The sequence below is a fragment of the Rhamphochromis longiceps genome, linkage group LG19, assembly GCF_057381845.1.
Source record: "Rhamphochromis longiceps isolate RC_006_pf linkage group LG19, R_longiceps_female_GT1.1, whole genome shotgun sequence".
In the NCBI taxonomy this organism is placed as follows: Eukaryota; Metazoa; Chordata; class Actinopteri; order Cichliformes; family Cichlidae; genus Rhamphochromis; species Rhamphochromis longiceps.
The window spans coordinates 26532453-26560388 of NC_140575.1; the positions used below are offsets into that span (position 1 = coordinate 26532453).

General features: G+C 41.0%; 1 protein-coding gene across 2 annotated transcripts in view; it reads left to right on the forward strand.

Moving 5' to 3' along the window:
- The first annotated feature begins 253 nt into the window (after window positions 1-253).
- pacrg (PARK2 co-regulated) overlaps window positions 254-27936 on the forward strand; it is a 150971-nt gene continuing 123288 nt past the window's right edge. The window contains exons 1-2 of one of the 2 annotated variants that reach the window (XM_085391872.1): window positions 254-473; window positions 23879-24013. In XM_085391872.1, the coding sequence (XP_085247998.1) occupies window positions 402-473; window positions 23879-24013 (207 nt within the window). In that variant the 5' untranslated portion in view covers window positions 254-401. The remainder of the gene's footprint in view (window positions 474-23878; window positions 24014-27936) is intronic. The other variant, XM_085391873.1, reaches the window with a different exon arrangement.

The following is a 27936-nucleotide window of genomic DNA, read 5'->3' on the forward strand; positions in this document are numbered from 1 at the left end:
ACTAAAAATAAGTTATTTAAGAATAGCTCATTTTTATTTTATTTTTGAGTTTCCAGTAAGGTCAAGTAGCCTCGTTTCCTTCGTCGCTGTAACAGTATTATCGTAATAACATTATATATTACTAAGGGAAAAAAAAAACCTAAATCTATTATTGTGAATATTCAGCCCCTGGTTAACCACGACACTTTGATCTGCATATTTTCAGCGGCGCCCCATAGTTTCTATGGTAACAAGGAGGCGCACACGTCTCCGGGGCAACCGGGTCTAAGCGTCTCAGAAGTTGATAGCAACCACTACAGAACGCAACAGGCGTCAAGTTTTTAGAGCCGCGTAGAATAATTAGTAATTGCAGCAACATTGCCCTTCGTTAATTTGGACTTCCACCAATAAAAGCTGTGGCAATGTCGATGAGGAGGAAGACGGAGCTAAACGCAGAGGGCTTCACCGTAAAGGCCACTTTGAAGAACGCAGTGGTGAGTGTAGTTGTTTCAGTTAGCACTAGCTATAATAGCAGTGGGGAGCGTTCATCCTGGAAGCCCAGGGATGGAGAATTTACGGTTTGCATTTTATAAGCAATTTTGTGAGAGAAGTGCCAAGCCCATTACGGAAGAATGTATAGAGCTGGTTACAGTTAGTCACATTGAATGTCATTATCATTGTAACTTTACCTGCTACAGCTGGAGAGAACTGGCATATAGTCTTATATTCAGGAAGTAACTGAATCTAATTCACCTCATTGGCTAGTTGAATCTCCTCTCTTCGCGATTGGCTTGTACTTGTCATGTTTCTTTACATTAAATAGTAAATGGACTTGTACTTATATAACGCTTTTCTGCTATAACTGAGCACCCAGAGCACTTCTTTGACACACTGCTTTTATTCTATCCTTTTAAATGCTATGTCTAGCATTAAACATAACACAACTTTCTGATTAGTGGACAATCTGCACTACCTCCTGACAAATGTTTGTCTCTGTCTGACAAATGCTTAAATATGACTATAGGGATCTGCTAGAAATGGTGTTAGACACATTTTAACCAATTTAAAGTTATTTATAAACGCTATGGGAAAAGAAAACAAATGTTTTCAAGATATTGATCTAATTCCAGCTGAGATCATACTGCAGTTTTAGACTATTTAAGCTGTCATTCACAATTCAAAGAGCCTCCTGTCTGCTTCTTTCTCACACACATACTGATGGACAACTAGCAGTAAGGAACCTGGCAGTGACTAACAGCAGGGAACAGGTGACTGTCAAATTTTCAGAATAAAAGAACACAGTTGATCAAAAGAAGACCATTTTATCCATCCATGTTCTTCCACTTAGCCATTTAAGGGTTGCGGAGGGACTGCAGCCTATCTCAGCTGTCATAGGGGTGTGAGGTAGGGGTACCCTCTAAACAGGTCGCCAACCTATTGCAGCCCTTAATGAATAGCCAATATGCTTTAAAATTTTGTAATCTACTAAAAAAACCACAGTTTCACACAGGAAGCGTTGCTGTTGATTACAGCCCGGATAAGTATAAGAGTTGAACAGGAGTCTCACCTTTTCTAAATAAATGTCTTCAGTTATTTAGTGGATGTCATCATGCTGCGTTCATGCTGTGAAATTTAAAAGAAAAATAAAGCAGCCACAGTTAACTTCAGACAATACTCAGATAATTTTGAAAACAGCAGACCTCAGTTATACACATTTATCCACTTTAGGGGGTACAGATTTGCAAAATAAATACCCCCTATTGATTTATGTTTTTAATATCAAGTGCTATCTCTCTTCAGCTTTTCAGTCTACCTATTTATCTCCAACTTTTTTGCAGCAAGCCACAGAGTCAAGACTGGCGGTAGCAACAATCCTACCGCCATTTTTCCAGAAATTGCATGGTCTGTTATTTTTTGCTCTGCGTCAAAATCTCTGTGCACAAATCAACCCAGAGAGTTGAGGTAGCAATAGGAAAAATCAGAATGCCTGAACAAACTCTTCAACCATTATTCTACTGTATCTGTCTTCTATGTATGTGTGTGTGTGCCTAACCCTTTTGGTCAGACAAGCCTGAGTGGGTTTCACACAAACATGGACATTTGGGAACTCTAAAATTATCCAATAACATTTATGGACTAAAATGACACGTATAAAGCCCATTCAGAAGCTATATGGCAATGATTAGATGCTATGAAATGCAGAAACCGTGTGCTAAGAAAAATGCAAATGCTGTTTTTTTATAACAGCATTTTCCTTTTATAGACTAACGGGCTTGTGGGGTGGTGGAGTTGTGTGTAGCACGTGGTTTGAGCTTAAAAGCTTATAGTTTTGTTTTTGATTGCCTTGCTACAAATAGAAAAGGAACTGCATTTATTTTTGTACATCCTCTTGTCTTACACTGAGAAAAACAAGAAACCTCCTGAATCTTGATTTCCTTGTCGAGAAGTCCCTATTTGGGACCTCAAGTGTAGTTAAACTGTTGAAGGGCTTGACTAATTTCCAAAGAAAGACTTTCTTCTTCTCATTTACTGCAAATGAAGATGGATCAGGAACGTGTAATAGGTTGTATGGCAGTAGACATTAGTCTCTATTGACTTCATGGACTTTATTGATTGGTCAGTAAAACTAGTTTTTGTCTGGCCAGAAATAGATTATTATTTTAAATCCAAATCTAATTTTATTTGGGCTTGACTGCTGTCTTGTGCAGAACTCCATATCATTTTACTTAAATAACTTATAGTTTACTGGAGTCTTTTTAATGAGTTTTCCAAAAACTACTGTGTCTGAGGAGTAAAGTTATGCTGTGCTTTGCTATTCTGGGATGTCTCACATTGAACATTTAAATGTCTTTCCTTTTATTTCAGTGACATATACAGGGGTTTTACTGCATCACAAACAATTTCAGTGCCCGGCAAAGGAAAAAAACAGTGTATTAAAATATTTTTAAACATTTTTAAATTACTTTTCTTTATCAGTTCCCTGAAATAACAGTGAAATGCATAGACTTCTGTTAAGCAGATAAAGCAGATAGACTCATTGCTTTAACTATATGCAGAACAGTGTGCCTAATCAGATGCATAATAATGACCCAAACGTATGTGGTATACATATAGCCATGCATATGCATTTATGCTTGTTTAATTAAAACATTGTCAAACTTTCAAAGAATGAGGCCAGAATTAACACTTTACAGTTTTTTTTTTACTCTTGGGTCCATATTATGTCAAAAAAGGTAGAAATCCCAAAAAGGGTGATCTTATTGGTCAAGCCTTCTGTTTACAAATGGAAGCAAATGTAAAGGAAGTTGGTAAAAGGCTGAATGTGTGTTTCACACAAAGGATAAACTGCACCAATGACCAGCACAACATAAGTAATGATTCATTTTGAATGCTGAGTGCAAAGCTACTCTAGTCCAACAATAAAAATTCAGAGCTAAAATGAGCATAATAGGTCTTCTTTAAACACAAGCAGTGGTGTCATAGTCACACATTGTCAGATTACTTAAATGTAGCTTTAATAAAAGTTGCTCCAGTTCACCCACGAAGTCTCCAGAGTCAAGCAAGGCTGGAAGATTAACTGGAATGATTCAGTGCTCAGGCTGCACTTTAACCAGCTTGTTAAAAGTCAGGGTCTTGGCCTACCTGCCAGACAAAAAGGATCATTAAAGGTAGGGTGTACGTTTGTAGAAGCCAACAAGAGTAAACTATATTTTTTGAAAGCAAACAGCCAAATGATCCCACAACCTTCCCCTCCCTCCTGACTTCAGGAGCGTCTGCTCTGTCATTGTAAATACAGGGTGTATCAAAAACAAAAAACAAAACCTGTCCCTTTTCAAAGGGCTATTGTTGCCTTTACAGTCGTTCTCGGTTGGCACAAAGGCAGTGGCAGCTGGTTAAAGGCAAAGCATGTCAGAGGCAACCACAATGTTTATATTTTGCTTAAATCTGACTGTTTTCCCCCCAAACGCTCTGACAATTAGCCCTATTTCCTAGAGAACACAAAGCTCTTCATTAGAGCTTATTTCTTAAAGGGTGCATACTAAAAAACATGACAATATGCTGAATGACATGCTGAATTAGTAAAAAAATGAAAACTTTTCTTTCATCTGTAAGTTCAAAGAATTCCTTACATTTAGATTTATTGTTGTAAAGCTGTTATGTTGACAGCTTTGAGTTGGTTCATGGCCGTTTATGGTACTGTATTGGAAAGTGTGGCATTCTTGAATGAATATGAGCATCATTTTAAAACATTTTGTCAGAAGGTTTTTGGTTCTCAGGTCTGAGACATCTTGCCTATATGTGATGAATATTTGCAGAAGGGCTGCACATTTCTGATGACAACGACAAATACTTGAACCTGAAGCCACAGCTGCCTTTTATTTTTTTGTAGCCGCGTCCACCTTGAGATGCAAAAGAGGCTGTGTAGAGCTATCATTGACTCGCTCTTCCTTTCTTGAAGGTCATAAACAAATCTGTTGTCAAGAGCTTTCATGAGGAAGGCTCCTGCAAAGCCCTTTAATATTCACCATCTCCCCAGAGGATCTGCTGTGTCTGGAACATGAATGATGCGCGCACACCGGCATACCACTGGCTAAATCTTCAACAAAAACCATTACATTTTTCAGGGGCTTGCTTGTGTCTCTTGCTCCCTGTTTTTTTTTTTTTTTTTTGTCCCCCGTGGTCACGGACATTTCACTCCAGAGAGGGCAGCTTTGCGGAGAGCTGTGATTTGTAGGTAACGACAAGGCCATTTCAAGCCTTGAAAGGGTATGGGGACTTGAAGCATAGGCTTATTATGCTTTAAAGTATTTGTGGTTATAGAAATTGAATCAATAGCACAGGCCCCTGAAACCCTTCCACCGTTTTTTTTCTTTTTTCCAGTGATTCATCCTCAAGCATTTAAAGAGAAACAAGATGCACTTTACATTCTGGTGGGAGGTCGTCACTGTACGCTTCATACAGAGAGGGCAACAAAGCTGTTATTTTCTGTGTCAGAGGCTTATTCTGGCTTGATGACAAAAAGAAATACCCAAAACAAACAAAACAAAAAAAACCAAGAAAAAAATAACAGGTTGGAGAGCGACTGCAAACAGCTGCGCAGTGCAGAAAAATGAATGGATATGACTACACACACTTTACATGGAAAGTAATGCCCCCAAAAATGGTGTGAGTGAATGATACACATCACAAATTATTTTCAGCATCGTATGGAAATATTTTGTCATAAAATATTGTCATAAAAGAGAAATAAAGCATGAAAACAATAATTAATATACTCTTCCACCACATTCTTTACATATATCTTTATATATATCTGGCACAGGTGTAATCAGTCCTTAACAGTTAGAGCTTAGTTTTTCGTTCAACCGTTTTAAAACACAGTTAGCATCTGGCTCGTTAGCGCTAATGCTTCGCACAGTGGAGCTATGAACTGTATTTGGGATTATGATTCCAAACTTTGTGGCACATGTTGTTCTGAGTGGCAGAGTGTCCCGTTACCTTTGCCTCACCTTCTTCCCTGTCATAAGGAGAAGCTGCTTGAGCCCGGAGGACAGTCAATTCCTCCTCTCAGGTGTTTTTGGTTCAACTTTGAGCTCCTGTTCATCACCTATGCTGTGGCTGAATGGAATGACAGAGCAAGTATTGCAGTGAAATTCTGGAGATTCACAAAAGTAAGTAACTATGTATATACTTGGTAGAAGCAGATTTCTGTAGTCAACCTTGTTTGAGTTGTCAGAGTCAGAGATGTGGGCAACCAGTCAAAGGTGTTTAATCAGGGCATGTTATTACATCTCGCTGCATGAATACCATTCTGAAAATAAAAACATTGGTCAATAACTATTGAGCTCACAGATCTGTCTTCTGGGTTGGGTATTGATTTATCGAATACTGAAGATTAAATTAGAGTAGAATATATGACCTCTGATGATTGTCATGCCCTGAGATTGATATATGTAGTCTGTAATTTGTTGGATTTTTGCCATCACACATCCTGCAATGTTTCCTCTCTGTGTGTACTAGTAAGTAAGTAAAATTTATTTATATAGCACATTTCACAGATAAAAATCACAAAGTGCTTTACAGTAAGATCAGACATACAAGTTAAAATTAATTAAATTAGTTAAAAGCCCGTTTGTATAAAAATGTCTTCAGCTGCTTTTTAAAGGAGTCAGTAGAGTCTAGACAGCGTAAAGACAACGGCAGAGAGTTCCACAGCCTAGGTGCCAGTGCCTGAAAAGCCCGATCCCCACGTGTTTTAAATCTAGTACGTGGGACCACCAGTAGCCTCTGACCTGAAGACCTAAGTGCTCGGGATGAAGCATGAGGTTTCAACAGGTCAGAGATATACTGGGGAGCTTCACCATGCAGAGCTCTAAAAGTTACAACTAAAATTTTAAAATGAACCCTAAAATTTACAGGCAACCAATGAAGAGAAGCCAAAACTGGAGTAATGTGTGACCTCTTGTTTGTACCAGTTAAAAGTCTTGCTTTTATGCTTAACCAACCTCAGCTCTGAGGTCTTTCAAGGTCTTAGATGTCACAAAGTCCTTTATCTAGAGAAATCCTCCTTTCTGAGGTGATAAAAGAAAGTTTCAAACATTTCTGCACTCATATTTCATACACTCTACATATAATAGTCTGCAATAGTCTTAGTAAATAATATGCTATACCTTTAAAGCATAGGTGTCAAACTCTGGCCCGCGGGCCAAATTTGGCCCACAGCCTAATTAAATTTGGCCCGCGAAGCCATACCAAATTACTATCAGAGCTGGCCTACTGGTATTATACAGCTAATATATATATTGTTTAGTATTAAGCTTTGCTTGTTCCATATTCAATTTTTTAGCAAAACGTGTTTGAGTCCATAAGAAAAGATTCATTCTTATATCTGGAGGAATAAATATAATTCAATAAATATTAACGTTAGCCCGCGACTTTGTTCCAGTTTTGAATTTTGGCCCACTGTGTATTTGAGTTTGACACCCCTGCTTTAAAGTTATGATTCTTTTATGAGCAATAAAGTTTTTTAAAAAGCACCAGGCAATTTTTGGAGGTACCTTTTTTTTTTTTTTTTTACATTTGCACAAAATCAAGATCTAAATCTGGAGATTCGTGTGCCAAGGGACGTGCCAAAGGATGTGCAACTAGGGCAGGACAATATGGCCAAAAATATTTATCACGATATATATTTGAAAATTTGCGATAACGATATAACTGACGATATAATTGACGCAAGACAAAATACCCTACTCCACAACTTTATTAGTGCAACCCCCCCGGGCCATATCATACCATGAACGGTATGATATGGCCCAGCCCTAGGTGCAACCACTCTTTCTCAGATTAACTAATACTTAATACTTCATAAACTTAAAGAAATAACAGCACAATAACCAGCTGCATCTTCAGTGTGTCCCTACAGTTCCACCTAGTTTTAAAAAGTTTTAATTTTTGGCTAACATATGAAACACAAAATGATGGCATGTCTTTTGGAAACAATGTGTTGCATCCTTGCAAGTAGAAGAAGAATCAAGGGGCTCAAATCCATGTGGTCATCCAACACCTTACAGCGACAGTTAATGTTGGTTTTTCCTGTAATATGTCACCTGTCTGAATCTCTGCAACGTAATACATGCTCAAGTACATGAACACAACCCTCTCATGCTCTGCTGCACAGTTCACCTTAGAGGGCAAATTGATACAATCTACACTAGAGCCCAACCTCAACTTTTGTGTAACAAGGCTCTGCAGATTGCTGAGATGATAGATTTTGAAAAATCACAACTCATTTACTGCTTACTTGGTCTCTGTGGTAAAACCAAGGCCAGCAAACAGTGTCCCCAAGACTCATACAAGGCTCCCCACTATCCGCTAACTCCAATCCCCCAGTCCTGCCGTCATCCTGCCTTTTCACCCCACTAACCTCAGGGGACAGATAGGATACTCCATGCCAGCAAACGTGACCTCCATATCTTATCCTTCCCCCGCAGCATAATCATTATATACCTGAGCAGATGTCTCAGCCCCTTATACAGTCTCCCCTGCTATTCTCTTGCTCTCCCTTGTTCTCTCTTTCTTTCATTTCAGAACCTTTATTCAACCAGCCAGCACTCTGGAGATGAAAACATTTATGTAGAGAAACAATGGGCTATCAGACTATTACTTCATATGCACTCTAAATCGTAAACTAAATCAATTAAATAATAATGACAGTAAATTAAAAAGCAACAGAGCATAGATGCATTTTGATTTAATTGTATTGTATCATAGTAATTTGCTTTAGTGGATAGTTTGGAAGGATGCTTTGTAGAGAGTGTGTCAGAGATGTGTATATGCACATCTTAGCTATTTGTTTTCGATGCTCTAGCCCCAGAGTGTCATCGTAATAAATGAATCCATCTGAACAAATTAAACAAGTGACAGCTTCGAATTGATCCTTGATTAGGGCTTTAAATGAATGTAGAATTTCAGTACAACTCGATTAAATGTAATCTCACTTTAAAAATGTGATGTAAACTTGGTTAAAATGCTGTCTCAAATTTGATTTGTTTAGAAGATTTCAAAGTTTTTCTAATAGCTTTATGTGCATTAGTTAAAGCTTGATTTAAAATGATTAAACCCGAATCACTGAAAAACACCATAGGGTGGAATAATCATAGCAAACACAATAAGACAACAATAAGAGTCTGAAATAAAAATGAGGCTATTTCAGATAAACGATAGCAGCAGTTTTTTTCCTTTTTGACCAAGATTGAATCCTTGAAATTTTTTATGAAGATGAATCTGCCTATTTACTACTCTCACTTGCCATCAAAATCATTCTTCCCCATCACTCTGAACACGTTTACTGACACAGAGACTCATAATGTGCCCAGCATGAGCCATAAATTGCCCATGCAGCACAATCAGGTATTTTGTGTCTGTGTTGTGTCTTGCCTATGCAAGGCAAGGCATACTGAGCAAAGTTGGATGTCCTCACCCATCTGCTTGGCCGCCACACTTGAACTGCCTCCCGGAAATGTTTTCTAAACCAGCAGTACTTGTAGGGACACATGCACTATTTTTCCGTATCCGTCTTTCCCTTCCCTCGCTCCCGTGTGTTCATCTTATCAGCACCACAAGCCTGCAGTCCATCCCAGCAAACAGCTGGGTTATTTGAGGAAGAATTGAGTCATGGTACAAAAAAGGTTAAATTGGCAACAGACTCTGGAGGCCTGCTGGCATTTCCATTACTATCGATCAACCACGGAGCCTAAAGGTCTTAAGCGCACAAAACATTGGCTGACTTGGACATCTTACAGTTTTCCTCATAACTTAGTATGTTGTTCTTTGCATGAAATACTGCATAGAAATGACAATACATTTTAAGCATTATATAAAGATGAAATCCATGAAATGCCGCTAATTTAAAGTCACCTTAAAAGAGAAAAAAAGTTTACTTCTGCAATGCCCATTTGAAACTTTGCTTTGATCCTGGATTTTAGATCACATTGAAGATCTACATTCCTGCTCAGGGTAAATTTGGCAGAACTTACAAAAAGCAGTTTCTCTGATTCATGTTCTCTCGCCAGGTATCAACAAATAGATTAGGTTATAATTGATAGCATGGCGTCTGAACTGCACGTCTGCTGAAATGTCTGTGACCTTTTCCGCGATTGAGGAAAAACACCGTCAGTAAACTTCAGTCAGATATGTGGAAGTATTTCCACAACATTCTATCATGACCTTACAGGAAGTGCTCAGCTGATTATATCTATTATGTTTGCCTTCCTCTGAGCTTGGTTGACAATTATACTGGCCTCTGTGTTTGTTATGTTCTCCTTCATGCCCTTGTAGCTTGAATTCTAATTAGATAGCGTTTAATAGCGAATGTTTATTGCTCCTTGCAGGGCCCCTATTTTCGGCTCAAGAGTTAATTAGCCCTATGTCATGTGATAACCATCACTGAGGGCATTTAGACCTACGCCATTTCTATGAGCAGTGTCCTTGTATAAAAACAGCCAGTTTTTTTTCTTTTTGTTCGTTAGGTACAAAATTGCTAGAAATGATCAGGAATCACCATAAAATGTGTTTTCTTAACATATTTTGCTTAATATGTTGCCAGTGAAGTCTGTTCTAAGCTGTAAGACAGGGTATTTTACAGCTTTCACATTGATTTTCTCCCAAATGGTTGTGAGTGGAAGTTGCTGGAAGTCACTGTAAAATTGATTAATAAAACCCCAATCAAGCAGGCCTAGAAATCAGTCAGTGATAACCACTGGGTCACCAGAAGAACCAGTTCTGTTTACATGGTACATGCTCAGCTTAGGTAGCATTATTAGAAGACATAGGCATGGCACGGGTTTGGTCTCTGGCTCTGCGGCAGTGGAGGGGTGGTACAGTAGGCTCATGAGGCTGTGCCGGGAAGACGGTGGGGACAGGTGAGAGGGATTACAACTAATGAACTCTGCCCCTTTTTAGTGTGTGGTGTTTAAAGGAGCTGGGAAGCTGGCCTTGCGGTGGAATATATACAGTGCAGAAGCAGTGGGAACGCAGTATTTAAAAATAAAGGTGCTTAGAAGTGACACTTGAACACTGTGTGGGTCCTGATCATTTCACACATATATTTTCATTGATATCCAAATTATACCCAGCTTTGTCTTTCTATTTAGTTAGGTTACAAGAATATCTTAAAGACATAAAGGCCTGCAGGACCTCTAACCAGATGCTTACTTTGGAAGGCATTACCTTGGCCTCCAGTCACATTGTGAGGAATATTGGAGTTATTTTTTAGACACAAACTGCTTACTTGTGGTTCCTAGGATAAACTAAAGTATTTTTAGAAGTCCTTGTCACTTAACAGTCATCTTTAAGACCTTGATCACACTTAATTGTGGAAAATTCATTTAAAACATTATTTAATAACTGTTTTAGCCATCCCCAAAACCGTATATATAAAATCTGATAAAAACAATTTTGCAGACTTTGCCATAAAATAAAATCCCTTTTCCTTATAGTTATAACTCAGTCTTTGTTGTTTGCATAGTACCATGTCCCTGGCCCATTTTGGCAGGTTTTTGCTGAGTCTACCACATGTTTGTTGTGCTTCAGGAACAATAAACAATAACAGTTTTCACTCCAGATATCCTTCCTGAGCCAGCCTTCCCATTTATCAAGGCCTGGGACCAGCACTAGGTTTTTTTTTCCAAGTATCAAACCAAGGATCTTTCACATGTGAAGCAAATGGATAAACCACACTAAGTAGCCACTTCCAGAACCTTTCATGCTACTGCCTAGAGTTGCAAGGTTGCTTGATTACATAAGCAAGTCAGATTTACAGGTTTGTCTGAGGGGGAAAAAAAATCAGTGATTTGAATTCTATTTTGCAATGAGTAGGCTTGTGTGTGGTGGTTCAGAGTGAAGGTGGCTGACTGTGAAACTTTAACATGTCGCGTAATGCTAGCTTTTGCTCACGTAATGTGTTTTTCTGTTTGAGTTGCTGTTTGGTTTATGCAATAAACCTTCTTGATTGGGCTTATACTGTGCTTTGAGCAGCTTTCAAAATATTTACTTCATGATAGACATCTGAAAATGACTGACAGTAAGGAAGCAAGAAATAAATCCTTTTAAATAAACCTTTTAAATCGCAGTGCTCTTTTCACTTTCTTTTTTTTGCTACATTCCTTTGCACAAAGCCATCCAAAATGTTATACTGACAGTATTTCAGAAGCTGCACCCTCTCTCCGGTGTCCTCTTTTGGACAAGGTTGTATTGTCGCACCGCAGTCCCTGCTCACTCCTTTAAGTCCTTCATCTTTGGTGTCATGAGGAATGGCATGGTCAGAGCATTTCCAGGCATATACCGGTGCTACTCATAAACCATAATAATCTATTTTATGTGACTTATATGACCTAAATACCAGTCCTTAAAATCATAATTAGAAATGCTCCAAATAGTTAATTTCCATTCAGCAGGATTTGAGTGGTGTACATTGTGTGCCCATTAAACTACTATTAGTTTCAGTCTGTGACCACATTTTTTTTTAATCCAGTTTGTCTGCATTTTGCCATCTTTTTTAAGCGTGTGCTTTGGCTCATTATCAGTTAAGAACTCTTTCATAGCTGAAAACAGTATTCATAATTTTACCTCAACATTAAGTCATACTGTTATGTGTGTGTGCATTTAGAATATACCTGCTTGTGACAGGGACAAACTTTAATATAAATGAGGATGCGATCAAGTGTGGTACACTGATGAGATATTAGATGACATACACACATCCTCCATCATTATCACCCGTCGCACTGACTTGTCCTTGCCAGAGGAGAATGGCCTCTTCTGAGTCTTCTAATTGTCCGATGTTAAGTGTGCGTTATGAACTTGACTACAGGGTCAGATGTGACAGCTCGCATACTGCCTACATCAACATAATGGGGACCAGTGGCAAAAAAAATCAATGTATCTGACAAACGCAGTTGTTCCAATCCAATAATACCAAGTGGTGGCCTTTGTTTCGCCACCCCCTACTTTGAAAATCTCCATCTCGCTAAAACATTGGCCTGACCTTTTGAATTTTGCTGACCAGCACAGAGACCAAAAATGCCTTTTTATCTGTAACCCCTCAAGGACAATAACAAAATCTGCTATCCATTAGTGGAACACAGCAATTGAAACCATGTTATGATTTTTAGAAAACAAATGTGTTTAAATGTAAAAGAATGTGTCTGTCACAATGCTTATTAACTAGATGCTTTCTGTAAAGAGAAAAGGGATGGTAGGGCAGAGCAAAGCAGCACCAGCAGCGCAATGGATGCAGTTTAAAAAGCACAGCAGCCAACATCATAGATGGTGCTCCAGGGCTGTGGTGTTCTTCACCCGGTGCCAAGAAAGTAAACCTGCAAACCCTTTGAGATTAGAAGCAGTGTGTATGTTCCCTTCGAAATTCCACTGAGGATTACTCTGCTATTTAGCTCATGCCTTACATCCAGCTGAGCTGAAGTGCTCCCAGTTGAAGGTGTGCTGGAGGCAACAGCTCTGCTGCAGCAAGCTGGAGAAGGCAGGGAAAGGGAAGAGCTGGAAGGGAAAAGTACTCTGATACTGTCAGAAGTGATCCACATCACGGCCCAGCAACCCCCCTCTGCTCCAGCCACTTCTGCTCATTACGATCGTCGTCCGGAAACACCAAGCAAATTCCACTAACGAGTGTTTGATCAACACGCCAAGCTGTAGCAGAAGAAGACAGGCAACCTGTTCATGACTCATTCCCCCCCCCTCTCTCTCTCTCTCCTTCTCTGCCTTTCTCTACCTTTCTCTCTCTTCTACTTCTGTCTGTATTTTTCCCTCTATCCCTCCCACTCCCTTAAGACAGAGGAGAACAAAGGGAGAGACAGAAGAAAAGCAATATAACCTCTTGGCCCTTATCTTCGGAGCACACCAGAGCATGTCTGGCCTCAGACAAGGCTTTGCCTGTCCTTTGAAGGAGCTCATCTCCCTTTGATTTCAGCCAAATGGTTCAGCACAGTGACAGATGCTCAACTTTCCATCTGCCACTCTGACACCCATCTCTTTAGTGTTGTTGAATCTAACTGACTTTGTTTGGACTGTCTGTCTGGCTGTCTGAATAAGGTTGTGACATGGATGCTGATGTGAGTGTTAATGTAAGATATTGTGGCTAAGACCTTCAGTTATAAAAGATAAAAGAAATTCCCTGCCGCCTTTTTTCTTTTTGAGGTCGTCTGGACTGTCTTGGTTGTACTTTTATGATAACACTTTAGACTTTTAGTTGATGCTCTGATACTAAGTGATTTAATGAGGAGTCTTAAGGGTCATCATCATATTACCTTGACAATATTCCTCTGAGATGGGCCAGAGAAAGACATAAAAATTCAAGCCAAGGAGAGTCAGGCAGCCTTTTTATGAGAGGAAACTCAAGGCAGTTGAGGGGAAAGATATAGAAGAGTGATAAAATTCAAGAGGGAGAGGATGACGTAGCACATCCCGTAATGGGTAAGTGTTTTATGAGTGAAGGAGAATGTGCTGCTCAGATTGAACTTCTGCTGTTGCTAAATGAACAGGAAAATAATCTCTTCAATGATTGCGCTGGTGTGGTTTGTTTCTGACATCTTTTATGCTGACTGTAAGCTAAATCACTGGTGTTTGAGAACAAGACTGGAGGCACACAGTTTGCTATTGTAGCAAACCCGTTATTTACTATTCCTCATTCACACAGCCTTGATTTATGCCTGTCATCAAAGGTGTGAGATAGAGGAGGTGGCGCAGCAAGACTCATACTAATAGCCTAGACACCTGTTTCACTGTCAGAGCATCAGCAACCTGCAATGCAGAGCAAGAGGTGGAGAAGTAGGAGGAGTGATTGAATAGAAGGTGGGTAGCTAGATGAATGGATCGCACTGTAAGAGAATGATACTGAAGTAAATCTCTATGACTTTAGTAGAAATCGTGTTTTTTGAATAAATCAGCTCAAAAGCCAGGTGTTGCTGGCACAGCAGGCTTTGAGGTATGGCTTTGCTTTAGTTTCTTTTTATTTGTTTGTTTGTTTGACTGTCTGCATGTGTTATTGCCTCCCTGTAGCTCAACTAAAAGTGCCGCCTCTCTCTCTGAGAGAGCTGCTGAAGCAACAAGCTCAGTGTGTGATTTGAGAAGATGGAGAAGTGCCTGTTTTTAAGGCACTTGGGCAGCAAAATGTTTTTTTTTCTTTTGTATTGGAGGGACTGCCATTCAAAGAAGTATCTTTGCAGGAGGTCACAATAGTAGCCCTCTGGTCTTTTATTTTTCACTGTCTATAACCCAAACAAAACTTTTTGCCTAAGATGCATTTGTGTGACTTGATGAGTTCAGCTGATTTTGGCAAGCTGACCGTGTAGGGTGTTTGGTCGCAGTGATGTAGCCTTCAGTGTGCTTTCTTCCCTTTAATTTGTATAAAGGTCAAATTTCAGACCTCTGGTCTCTGTAAGCAAACTTCCAGCTTCGTTTCTAACAGACGGCCTTACAGGCAGCAAGACTGATTTCCAGGAATAGAAAGTCACACTGGGCTTGCGATAAGACCAAGGGCCTGGGGTTCGTTTTGCAATACATACTAATCACCTAGATAATGTTCTTCAGTGTTAAACAATATTCCCATATCAGAGGTAGAACCTGTATCGCTTACCATGTGCAGCCTGCTTATCTCCTCACGCCTCCCAATGCTCCTCAGGGATCTGTCAGTGCTGGGCTACCTGTGACACCTGGGAATGTGTGTGTATGTGGCTGTGGTGTGTTGTGGATGAAGCTGCAGACTGACCTGCGCTCTCCTGTCTCATCTTTATGGCTGTCTGTCTGCATCTCTGTGGTGAAATCGATGGTCTCCTGCTGCTCTGGGTCTGTTCTTTTCCTGTCCCTGCCCCCGGAGGCTTGTTGATAACCCTTCCACCGCTAACATGCCGCTCCCTTTCTAAAGTATGTGGTCATACCTGTGTTTACCTGTTGGCTGGTCTCACCATTAATCGCCTCATCTCCTAGCTTAGGCTTCTTCTAGCCTTCTTGCACATCTCAGCATTTCCCTGGTTGGCTATTTAATTTCCACTAATGCGTCCTTATCTGCTGAAGTGGCTGTCTTCTTACTGCCTGCAAATAAGACACGCGGTTAGGTTTAAACTTCTGGATGAGTCATGCAGATGTTTCTGAGCTTTGGCCACAACTAACAAGCGTGTTGTTATACTGAGTTCATGAACATTAAGTTTCTGTGAGGTGGTTTTCAGTTAGTCCTCTTTTAAATGCAGTTATGAGGATGGTTATTGACAAGAAGCTAGTTATTCAGTGAGTAAAACTGGAAGGAGAGTCAAATTCCTGATTCTCGGCAGCAGAAGTGGCAATGGAAGGGATCTATAGGTCCTCTTGTGTGTGTCATTAATTTCACGGCCTTGAGCTGTGTTTTAATACCTTCAGGTGTTGTTACTGATTGGAGCTGTAAACTCACAGCATTGGATCAGCGCATGTCCTGCTCTTTTAACAGTCAGAAATAAAAAAAAAAGTCAGCTTGTCTTACAGAGATGTTTATATGCTTGTTTCCATGTATGTGTGTGTAATGATGTGGTCACAGTGACTCAGTTACGTAAAAGTCGATGCAGTCATGTGACTTACGGTAAACTGTTTGTGAGGGAATGGCTGATTTCCAGCTGCTTGATCCAGCCGGATGACCGGCTGGGACACATACACAACTCAGAGCCAGCCACAAGCCAGCAGCCTTGGTATGAGCAAAGGATCCAAACATTTATAAAGTGGCACACAGGTGGAAATAAATAGCTAGAAAATGTCAGCATTAAGCTGGAGTGGCCCTACATGCACGAGACGGATGCAAACAAAGTGAACAAAACGTAAGCCCTTCATTTTGATGTTGCAACAATCAAAACTTTAACAAAGTCCACAACTGAACATGAAACAGGAGTTCAAAACATACAAAAGGAGCTTAAGATTCACCAAGGGGATGCACAAACAAAGGAGCAGAAACAAAGTAGCTCAGCAGACTGCAAACAGAGAACAAACGGGAAGACATTTCTATATATACACACACAGGAGTGACTGATCATTAGACATAGGTGGGAAATGGGAAGTAGTCAAAAGGGCATTAATACTGAAACATGAACACATGAAACATGAAAAGGAATACTAAACATTAAGACCCTGAATTGGATAAGTGAATAGGAAAACAGATGAAAGGATGATACAGATATTGGCCAATTTTGTTTGTTTGCCTTCCATTTTAAAACACTTGTATTATTAAATGTTCAGAAAATCATCTGCATCAGTCTGATCAGCATTGCACCCTTGATCTTTATCATTCTGTATTTTGCTAAACAAATGAAACAAACACTAAAGTGCAAAAATGAGAAGTAGCACTAAAAGATCTATTTAAATAAAAGTTGTTTGAGTCCATCTGCATGATGGTTTATGTGGGTTCAACACCTCTTGTGCATATGTGTTGCACCATAAGTATTCATGTGGTCTTTCCTTTCTAAAGTTTAACCTCCCAGGCTCAGTGCATTTGGTTTTCCATTCACTTAACAAGGAGCAGGAGCTAACATTTTCTGCCTTTTCCATGCAGGCTTATTCACTGTGTGCCATCATCTCAACTGTGGTTTGGTGATATGAATCATCCAATAGGGCTCCGTAAGCACAAGGCTGCCCTGCTGCCTGGCTGATAAGTGGGCCACACAGAGAAGATGGAAAATACTCAGGGCATTCTCCCTCCCTCTCTCTCTCTCCCTTGCTCTGTCTCGCTCGCTCTCTTTTCTCTCCCTCGCACAGCTCCTCTTTCATTTACACTCGTCCTCTCGCACTCCTACCTCAAACTCTTTCTTTCACATCCCCTTAACATCTCCCCGTGTCTGTGCTGTTCTTTTAAGTGATGGGGTTAAACTAGAGGAGACAGAAAACAGTGGGGCGCTCTTCAATGCTTGACGATGCTTTTTGAAGTTCTTCTTTAAAGTTGTCCCTCTCGAGCACAGTTCAATAGTAGGTGGCTGTCACCTGTTTCATCCTCGTGTCTTTGTAGTGACATGAGGCGTGTAGTGCCGTCTTTACCTTGCAGTGTTGTCATTTTTCATTACTAACATCCCTGCCCTTGTGCCTGTGTGCACAATATCGTTGACGCAAACGCCTGTGACACAATGACAATAAAGCAGCACCTCTATGTACCTGTGACTCAGAACAAAAGAGTCTGTTACCTTTCATCAGTCTGTGGTTTTCCCGTCCAGTGAGGCCGCTTTACCCATTTGTTCTCATCCGACCTTGTCTCTCACAACACGGCTAATTTCTGCACATAATGAAACTCACTGCACTTGCTGTTTGGTCATGAGAAATTAATGAAGTGTTGCACAAATATTGTGCATTTATTCTTCTGAAAGGAATCTGCCTCCCACCAGTCTGTGCTTTGCCCTGCAGAGGGAATGAGTTAGCAGAAATATTGTGTTGAATGATTGCTTGGACATGGCTGTGTAACACTGGCTCCCTAACAGCCTAAATACCTCCATTATTTTGTCTTCTTGCTCATTTAAATTTTCAGACTAAAGTATGCATGTGTAACCCAGCGTCGCATCCCTTGTGACCAGCGGGCAGGCAGTCGGCTGGGCTATATGGCGGCGAAAAATGCTCTGTAAAAAAACCAAGCTAATTTTGTTGCCAGTGGCAGCGATGTGCAAGCTGACCTTATCAGGAGAGCCTCTGCCTTTCTGTTCCATCCTCTGTGACTCACTTACCCCGCACCCTCCATCGGGAATAGCGGCCTTGTGCATGGAAGTAGGTTTCAATAACTTCTCACTCAGGAAATTCAGAGAGAGAGAAAGAGCAAGTGAGAAAGCTAGCAACTACCTAACTCCCTTCAGTGAACAGGTGATGCAAGTTGCAGTGGCACCTTTTTCCCCATACAAATGCAAGGCAGCAAAATACCTTTCTCCCCCCAGCAAATTGCAGAAAGGTGATGGGAGATGAGCCACATTTCAGGAATTCCAAGAAGTGCAATAGCAAAGGCAATCCTGAGCTGTCAATAATTGACAAGCCTTCACCAGACATCTATCAGAAGAATTCAAGGGAGTTTTAAGGTGGTGTTGGAGATGGAGAGATGTGAGAGAGCGGTGGAGCTGAAGGCCCAGGCAAAATGATGGATCACCTACACGCTGCGGCAGCCCCGCCATGCTGAACTCACCCTCAGAATTGATGAGCCACACCTATTGTCTCCCTGTCTCCCTCTTCCTATCATATCCACAAGTCTTCCATCTCCTTCCCCTGCTTCCTGCTTCTATCCCGTATATTCTTCTCTGTCTTTCTGTTTTTTCTTATTCCAGTTCTTTCCAGCATTTTCAGTAGCTGTCTCATGCGTCACCTTTATCTCTCATTTTTGGGATTTTTCTCGGCTCAGAACGGCCCTTTGAGAGGCGATGCAACAGTAAGCACGATTGCTTTGTGTACAATAAAGCCCATGAGTGCGTCAGCTTATTTGACAGGCATCCATGCATTTTCCTGTTTTTTCTGATTATTTGATAAGGAAAAATGATAATACTCCTGAACCAAAATAACCTCCATTTTAGAAATGTCTTGGGAAATAATTTTTATACAATATACAATATCGCATATATTGCTATATTGCCTGTTTTTGGGTGCTCGACTTCACTCTGTATGTCAACATTATGAGAACCATACTAATAAGGTTAGAGGGAGCATCTCTGTTTCTCATGATGACACCTTTATAAATGACAGGAGCACAAGGCCCTGCTGCTGTTCAATCACACCTCTGCTCGGCTTGCCCGTGGGGAACTCAGCATGTGTGGTGTGCGGGCGCGTGTTTGTGCTTTACTGCCTCGGTGGCTCTAACGGCAGCCAGGTTTACGGTGAATGTAGTTGGAGCGGACAACAGCATTAGGGAGGAAACAGATCTGGAGGCAGAGTGAAGACGAAGGAGAGAAATGACAGCCTGGAGCTCATCTGACCAGCACTGCCTTGTTATGACTCTCTGATATGTGCTCCAGGGGCACACAAAACAGACACTTATTGCCTTACACCACCTCTCTCTGTTCTGTAGTCTGTTGTCTTGCAGACTCTCTTTATGGCCTCTACAGAAGGGCGGGAGGTTATCTTCTTGTGCAGTTGTCTGCCTTTTCTTTTTTTTTTCTCTGTTTATGCCAGTGTTTTAGAACAGGGATGATTTTAGGTTTGCAAAGAAGGTTTCTCACATTTTCTATAACATCAAATCCTGTTCTTATATGACTATTTTTACTTTGATTGCAAGATAAACCTAAATCACAGAATGAAGAAAAGACCAGGCTAATATTTACAATTTATCAACACATTTTCGCAGATATACAGAGTTTCTCACACATAGACGTTGCTTAAGTTGCTTAAGTGAGGATTGTATAGCTTTCCTCATAGAGTATATGTTAGGAGTCAAATTGAGATAAACAAAGTTAGTGGCTAGTTATTTTTTGTGGGTTTCCTCACAGCATGCAAAAGCTTTAGAAACACTTCTGAAAAATGGCAGAAAAGCAGCAGGCAAATAACAGGAATGACATCTGGAAGACAGCAGGTGGTAATCTCCCCACAACGCTATTCCTCTTATAGTTCTCTGTAAGCTGCTGGGAATGGTGGCCTACATCAGCAACAAAGGGGAAGGGGCTTCTGTGTTTGGCAACATTCATATGCACACATGCATATGAATGTTGACGTGAACTGTCTGCCGGTGATGATAATTGAAGAGAAAACAGGGAGGTGACTTTGAAGCTTGCAACACCTCTGCTATGAACACAGGCCACTGAATTGACTGCAGCGTCATCATTCCTGACCATAAAAGCTGCTCAGCCAGTCAATGCAGTCTGGCTTCATTCTCTCCTCGCTGGACAGTCTGAGCTATTTTTAGCCTCCCCGTGCAGCGTGGCTCAACCACCGCCGTAGCTACCTGGATATGAGGGCTTTGTCACTCCTGCAGGCTGGAGCAGCAGTGATCTTGCAAGCCTTACAGCTTCCTATTTCCTCAGCTATTTCCTCAGCTGGAAAAAAGGAAAAAAAACAAACTCCAACAATGAAGAGAATGAGAAAACACACAAAAAAGAGAGAGAGAAGGCAAACAGATAATAGTGGTGTGTGCTTCAGAGTCTAAATGAAACAACAATCCCAGTGTTGTATTAACTTATGTGATGTGACAAGGCAGAAATAAAATTCTAATGAGGCAAGCTGACACTTTCTATTCATGAAAATGCTAAGTTAAAGCAATCCAAGCAATTATAGACTAATTGGTTTTGAATCTAATAAAAAGGAAAAGTCTCTTTATAAGGGCACTGTTGATGGGATTATTCGAAACGATAGGTAACATTTATGGTAATGTAACTGAGTTTAAACTCAAAATAACAGCCTGATAATAGGTATACATGTTTGCTGGGATTCCTTAAGACTAGTAGAGCAACGGTACTGCAGAGTGCCTTTTCTTGTGTTTTACATGCATTGTTAGTCACAGACATTTTGTTTGGGTTGTCTTTTTCCTGCAGGTATACAAACCTGTGCCTATTAATCAGCATAATATTATTCAGTATTCCCTGGCATGGTAAACAAATGCTCCAAACGGATTCATTTGAAATGACTGTGCTGCAATCCCACGGTGCATTAGGGCTGTTTAAATGCACTGAGCGCTCGACGACACTCACCTGGGGTCCCTCACGGTAGTTTCTCTTTTTTGTTTCTCCAGAGTCTATTGATCCTGGCACCCACTACATCGTATTGCACGCGCAGCTTAAAGTTTGATCCACGTTGCATCATTCCTTGGTGGCAGTTTTACTGAGATACATTTGGAGTTGTAATTTTTTTATAGTCCTGCTCCGAAGCGAGAGCCAGGCAGAGGTATGTTTTCGGTGCAGTTTGGTAAATGGCCTGTATTTGTATAGCACTTTTCTAGTCCCTAAGGACTCCAAAGCGCTTTACACAACCTGTCATCCACCCATTCACACACACATTCACACACTGGTGATGGCAAGCTACATTGTAGCCACAGCTGCCCTGGGGCGCACTGACAGAGGCGAGGCTGCCGGACACTGGTGCCATCGGGCCCTCTGACCACCACCAGTAGGCAACGGGTGAAGTGTCTTGCCCAAGGACACAACTTGAGGAGGAGCTCGAACCGGGAACCTTCCGATTACAAGGCAAACTCCCAACTCTTGAGCCACGATCGCGATGATTGTCTGTCAGCAAGATTATGCAAAACCTACCAGGCTGAAATTCGTGAAGCTTGGTGAACTCATTGGCCTTGGTAAAGGATACGCTCTCCTAGTGCCCTTCTAGTATTTAAATTGAACTCAAGTCACCAACAGGCAACACTAGCGAGTGATGTAACATGAAAACTTTGAGTAGCATGTAATAGCTCGGATCCTCTTTAAAATCTGTCAAGTTGGACAGCCATCTGAGGATGTCCTGCCAAAGATAACGCATCCCAGACCCACTTTTTTTTGTGTGGGTCTCTGTGGCATATTTCAGCTCCTCCAAGAGTGGTAATCTGAGGATTAATGACATCCACACATCTGACAGTCATGTGGCAGTGTGACACAGATGGCAAGGAATGCACACAAGGGACACAGATGGGGAAAATAGTGACTCTGGCTTTCTGCCATTCATCCACTACACTGTGTTGTTGCAAAGGTGTAATATTTTAGTCTTAACTATAAACAAACAAATGCAATCAAAAAATGAACCATTCACAGGGGAGGTAATGAGATGAACATAATATATATGAAAATCAAAAAATCTGGAATCATAACACATTTTTTTTAAACCCTACAGATGTTGTTTAACAGTATTTGTTAGTTTTGTTCAGATTTGCCCATCCAATAAAAGAAAGACAGGATACATACAAACACATACATATACGGCGATCATTATTGTAAGATTTAAAAAATCTAGCTGCTTCAGCTGAAATAGTCTCTTCACTCATATCACTGAGATGATGTTTGGAAGTCCCCAAAATATGTGTCACCTATGAAAACAATAATAGGCTATGAAAAAGTTCAATTTCTTGTTTCCCAGTTGTACTGTAACATGGGACTAGGGCTGGGGCGATTTCCTTCATAGCCTTATCGCCCCCCTGTGTGATCACCAGTACCCAGTGCTAGTGTTGCCAGGGAGGGGGATGTTTTTAATCTCTACCCATTATGGTAGCACTACCCACCCTCTATAATACACAGTGTGTAGCCCAAACACAAGAAAACCCACACACAGCCTGTGTGTGTGTGTGTGAGAGAGAGAAAGAGAGAGAGAGAGAGACAGAGAGAGAAATAGAGAAAGAAAGAGAGAGACCATGGGGAGATTATTTGCCACTTTCAGCGTGATGAGAAACACGTGAGGATATACCAGCAGGAGAGCCCCATTCACATACAGAGATGAATTATTCAGCAATTCAGTCTATTGTAATTAGTGACCATAAACAGATGAATATCGAAAGACCATGTAAAGTCATAATATTAAACATGGCTTTTTTATGCTTATTTGTCTTTAGGTCTATAGTACCGCTAAGTCATTCAGCCTGTTTTTATATTGGTGTGATAAAACTCTTTACTATTCTTTCAAACACACACATTCGGTGGAACAAACTTTAGTAGTTGGGCTAAACTAGCATCTCTGTAAAGACACAGGACAGAAAGGCTGTTGTCTCTCATTTTGAGATGAGGGGAACACATCAAAGATCGCAGAGGTGTGAGCGTGTTACCGTGCGTGTCCACGCCGTTGTCACAAATGACTACAGTCAGGCATATTAAATTTCATTTTAATCTGATAATAATAATGATAATCTTAACTGAATGGATTAATGGGAAAGTTGCTGTGATTGGCCAGCTATCTGCAATCACACCAAGCATGGTCAGTCCCCAGACATCATCATCCACCGGCACAGGTCTACATGGAAATTGTTAAAAAATAATTTTCTCTACTTGCTCTATTTTGTAGGGGTGTTGCATTTACTTACATATCTTATGTGGCGCCACCATCAATGGATCCCACAGCAATAGTGGCAGACACTCTGGCTGATGTGTTAGGAGTCCCATTGGCTTTCAGTGGCACAGTAATAGCACATATCCAATATGGAGGCAGAGAAAAGATGATCCTAACAATGCCTCTGGCAGTGCCTCTGGCTACATGGCCAATGCAGACACACACAAACGCACACACTCGCTCTGTGTTTTGCCTTCCTTGGAGGAGCAGAAAAGCAGGCACATGTGTCTCCCCGAATTACTTTAAAGAAAAGGCAGTGGGAGTGATTCTATTCTTGTAGGAGAAAACACAGTCAATTCTGATTTCATAAAACAACACTCTCACTCACTGTGCATGTCTCCTTCTGTTTAAATCTTTATTTTGCTCCTTTCTCTTAATTACCATTTTCTCTTTTCTGCCTGACCAGGTGGTGGGTCCCAGAGCTTCCAGGGTTTTTCATGAGTGCCCTGCCAAACCAAGCACATTCCGCAAATACTACGAGCGTGGGGAGCTTCCGATTGCAGTGAAACATGAAAACCGAGGGAACAGTATTGCATGGAAGGTAGGGACGCTACACTCTGATAAGAGATGACTTATCCTTGTGGTTTTCACAATCTAATGTATTGAAGCAAAGGCTGTAACGCTGTATGTCAGAAAAAAAAGATACTTTAAATAACCTTTGGGAGCAATACAAAGGTAATAGCAGCAAATTAAAGTATTGACAACCTCAGCAAGGCCATCCTTTGATAATAACCCCAACAATCTCAATTCTGGAATGAAATACAACTAAAGTCTTTTTTTTTTTTTTTTGCACTGTCTAACGTTTCAAACCATCCTTGCTGTCAAATACATGTGACGGTTGAATCTGAAGACTTGATAAGTGCTGTGCAAACACCGTTTATCGTCATCATTATCGACTCGGCTGAGGTGAAGATGACAGTTTCTCACATATTCACGGGCCCAGTGTGGGCTGTTATCCTGTAGGAGGCAGTGTAGATTAGCTCACTCGAAAGGCTTCACCTGTCCCACAGCACCAGTCAGAGAATCCATCAATCACAAACTCCATAGGAACTCAGGGCAGTCGCAGCAAAAACTCAGGGAGTGACTGTGTATGCATTTGCAAGTTTATTGTATATGTGTGTTTCAACACTCTGCTCTGAACCGTTGCAGCGTGGGTAGAATTGATGCATTTTGGGGTTTTTTTTCTAATCACCATGTTGCTTTATTTCAGCTCCCACTATGCTGCCAGCTATTCCATAACTTCACAACTGCATGCAGCCGCTATGCTTAATGGCATTTATTCATAGTAAGCAATGATAAATGAATCAAGAAAATTATGCCCCCTTCCTCTTTCTTTTTTTCCTACTTCAAAGGGAGAAGGAGAGGTGGGTGGGTGAGTGAGTGAGCTTTCTTGCTAGTTAGCTGTCTGTCTTCAGGTGAAAACACTGTAAAAGCATCTCCCTTTGAATGAATTATTTATGTAAAGTGTTCAAATGAATCTATGTGTTTGGAAAAAAAGTAATGGATTTCTTTTGTGTTTTGCCGATGAAAAAAACACTCAGTAAATGGGATGTGGTGTATGTAATTGTTGCTGTCATACTCAGTGCTGCTGTTATGCTTATTGATCCTCCCTCCCAGCACTTACACACAGCCTCATCATTTTTTAAATCCTCGGTAAGAGAAGGGTTTTCCTGGGTGCTCGTTCACACTTAGGGCTTGCACTTTGAAGCATCTTTGGCGGTTATATTCGTTTTGGCTTTCCTGAAGTGATCTTTTAGTCCAGGACTAGCTTTAATCCATGTCTGGGAAACCTGCTGAATATGACTCATTTTAGCCAGCCTCTTGTTTACTGGAGGCAGCCCATGTTGCACTGTATGTGTGGGTATACTGTAACAAAAAGTGCAGCTATGATCGGAGTAAGTGGAGAGGGGTTGCTGCGTGTTTGCACTGAGCTGCCCTCGGGGCAGGGGTTCAAGACGACAGCTCAGGATCAATCCCGGTCTGAAAACACAGCCCCCTAGCAAATAAAAAGTCTGGGGAAGGTAAGTAACAGAGAGAGCCTTTCGCAAAGAAAAATGACTGGTATGTTTATTTAGCTTGTGTGCCCATGTATACAGACTGTGAGCATATATGTGTATGCTGTACATATCTGCTTTTACTGTCACCTGATTAGTGTGTGCATTCAGGTCAGCAGTTCAAGCCCCCTACAAAGATTTTTTTATGCTTATTTACCTCTGCAAAGCAGCAAACATCAACGCCACTCACTTCTCAAATTGACCACAAAATAGACAAACAGGCTTCATGCACAGCCAAACAAATCTTTGCCATCAATATCAGCATTTCGCTTGTAAAGGTGCAGACAGGTAGTTCCTTTTTTCCCTATTTCCACTTACAGTACATAGTCATAGTCTTTCTGAGCAGCAGGGTGAGCAGCATGTGTTACTGGCCTCTCAATGAATCACCAGCTACACGTTATTAACATTTCTCCTCTTACAGTGTAGTAGCCCGGTGCTGGGGCTGTAGGCAGTTGCACGAGTTAATATTCTGGTGGAAAATCAGATATGTCATAACTTACTGGCAACACATTTTGTTTCTGAAACATTGCTACGTGGCAGCGAAGAGGGGGCTATTCCCACTACTGGTTTTCCTACGTGTATAAATCCAGAATAAAACAATAACTACTCCCAGTTTTGCTCCTGTGATCAGACATTTTTGTGCGATTGTTCATCATGAACATGAAGCTTATTTGAAAAAAATATTTCAGATTTTGCCTTTAACCTCTTCTTCTTTGTTGTTTTAGTTTGTTTGTTTGTTGTTGTTGTTTTTACATTTTTATTAGAACTTGGATTTTCCCTATTTAGCCAGCTAATTAGAGTACTTTTATGCTACAACAATGCATGTGACTCCTTTGACAGTTAGAAATCAGAGAGGAGACTCTAACTTACTTTTTACACATGGTTGTGAAATAAAGCAGGTTGGTGTTTTTGACTTTTGGAAACTTCTTTACTGTTAACTGTGAAATGTCAGACCAGAATTCACTCATGCTTTCCTTTTAGTCGGTTCAAGTACCGCTAAAAGAATGTCTCTTTCACTCACTAAATGCTTTCTTCAAGAGTGACTCAATAGATAAAACTCTCCTCCACATCTCGCTGGGCGGGCAGTGTGGAATTGTGAGCACTGCTGTGCATAACTGCAGATTATAGCGTTCACTCACAGGGGAATGGGCTCCAAACCAACCAAATAATTTAACAGGTCTTCATATAAATTAATGTTCATATTTTAAAAAGTGTGTAATTGGGTTTTTAAGGAGTAGTTGGTTGGTAACTGAAGAACAAAACTTCTTATAAATGCGTGGAAATTATTAGGCACGGGTGATCCATTATGATCACAGAGACGTGTGGCTTTGTGACTGTATGTGTAGCTTGCCGGTGTATGTATGGCTTTATAATGTGTGGTTGAGTCTATATGTTCAGGGGGAAAGCAAGTGAACCAAATGTCAAGGGCAAGTTGAAAAAGGGAAGGTTGTATCTGAAAGGTAATTTGGCTCTCCAGAGGTAAAAGCCTCAGCTGTAATGGGGCGCTCAGGTAAAAGCTTTACACGTATGGGGAACATGTGCGGCAGGTAGATAAGAGAGTGTCGAGCGAGTTCCTATCCCTGTGTTTGTGTGCCGTGTTGTGTGTGTGTGTGTGTGTGTGTGTGTGTGTGTGTGTGTGTGTGTGTGTGTGCATGAGTGCTTGTATGGTTTGTGCTTGTATTTGGCCACTGCCATAACGTAGCAGCCAAAGGCCTGGAACAGCAGTGTAATCTACAGCGATCCCTGGTGCCAAAAAGAGAGCGACAGAGAAAGAGAGGGAACAGAGAGAGGGAGACAAAGAGAGAGAGAGAGAGAGCTCCAGAGGGACTCAGCAATCAGGAGACATGGCAGCCGTTTGGCTCTCAGTTATAATGGATGAGTTGAGGTCTTCCCGCGTTCCCTGCGGGGCTTGGTTTGACTCCCCATCTCTACCCTCCGCTGTGCTCTGCAGGCTTACAGGCAGACATCGTGGCACTCAGATACATGCACACGCGTTCACCTCACATGTACTATAAACCCCCTAAACAGACTTGTATATTTCATTTCATTGATTGCTTATCTGTTTTATCTTGTCCCTTGATCTTATGTTCAGCTCTGTGTTTCTCTTGTATGCTTCTAGGTTGTTGTTTTATTTTCCTTTTTTTTTTTTTTTTAAATCATGCTTGTCAGCCCCCTCCCCTCTCCCAGCCCATCTACTTTATCTATTCCCTTTTGTCCAAGGCCTGTTTAGGGGCAGCAGGAAAAAGCCATTTTATAAAAATATCAATGCAAACCGGATTTCTGCTCGTCCTCCGCCACCACACTGAGTTTGGCCAGTATAAGGGGGCGCAGAGATGCTGGTGGTGGGTATGGGGAGGGGACAATCAATTAATCTGATCAAGCGCTTTAGGAAATGGAGAGCGTAAGCGCT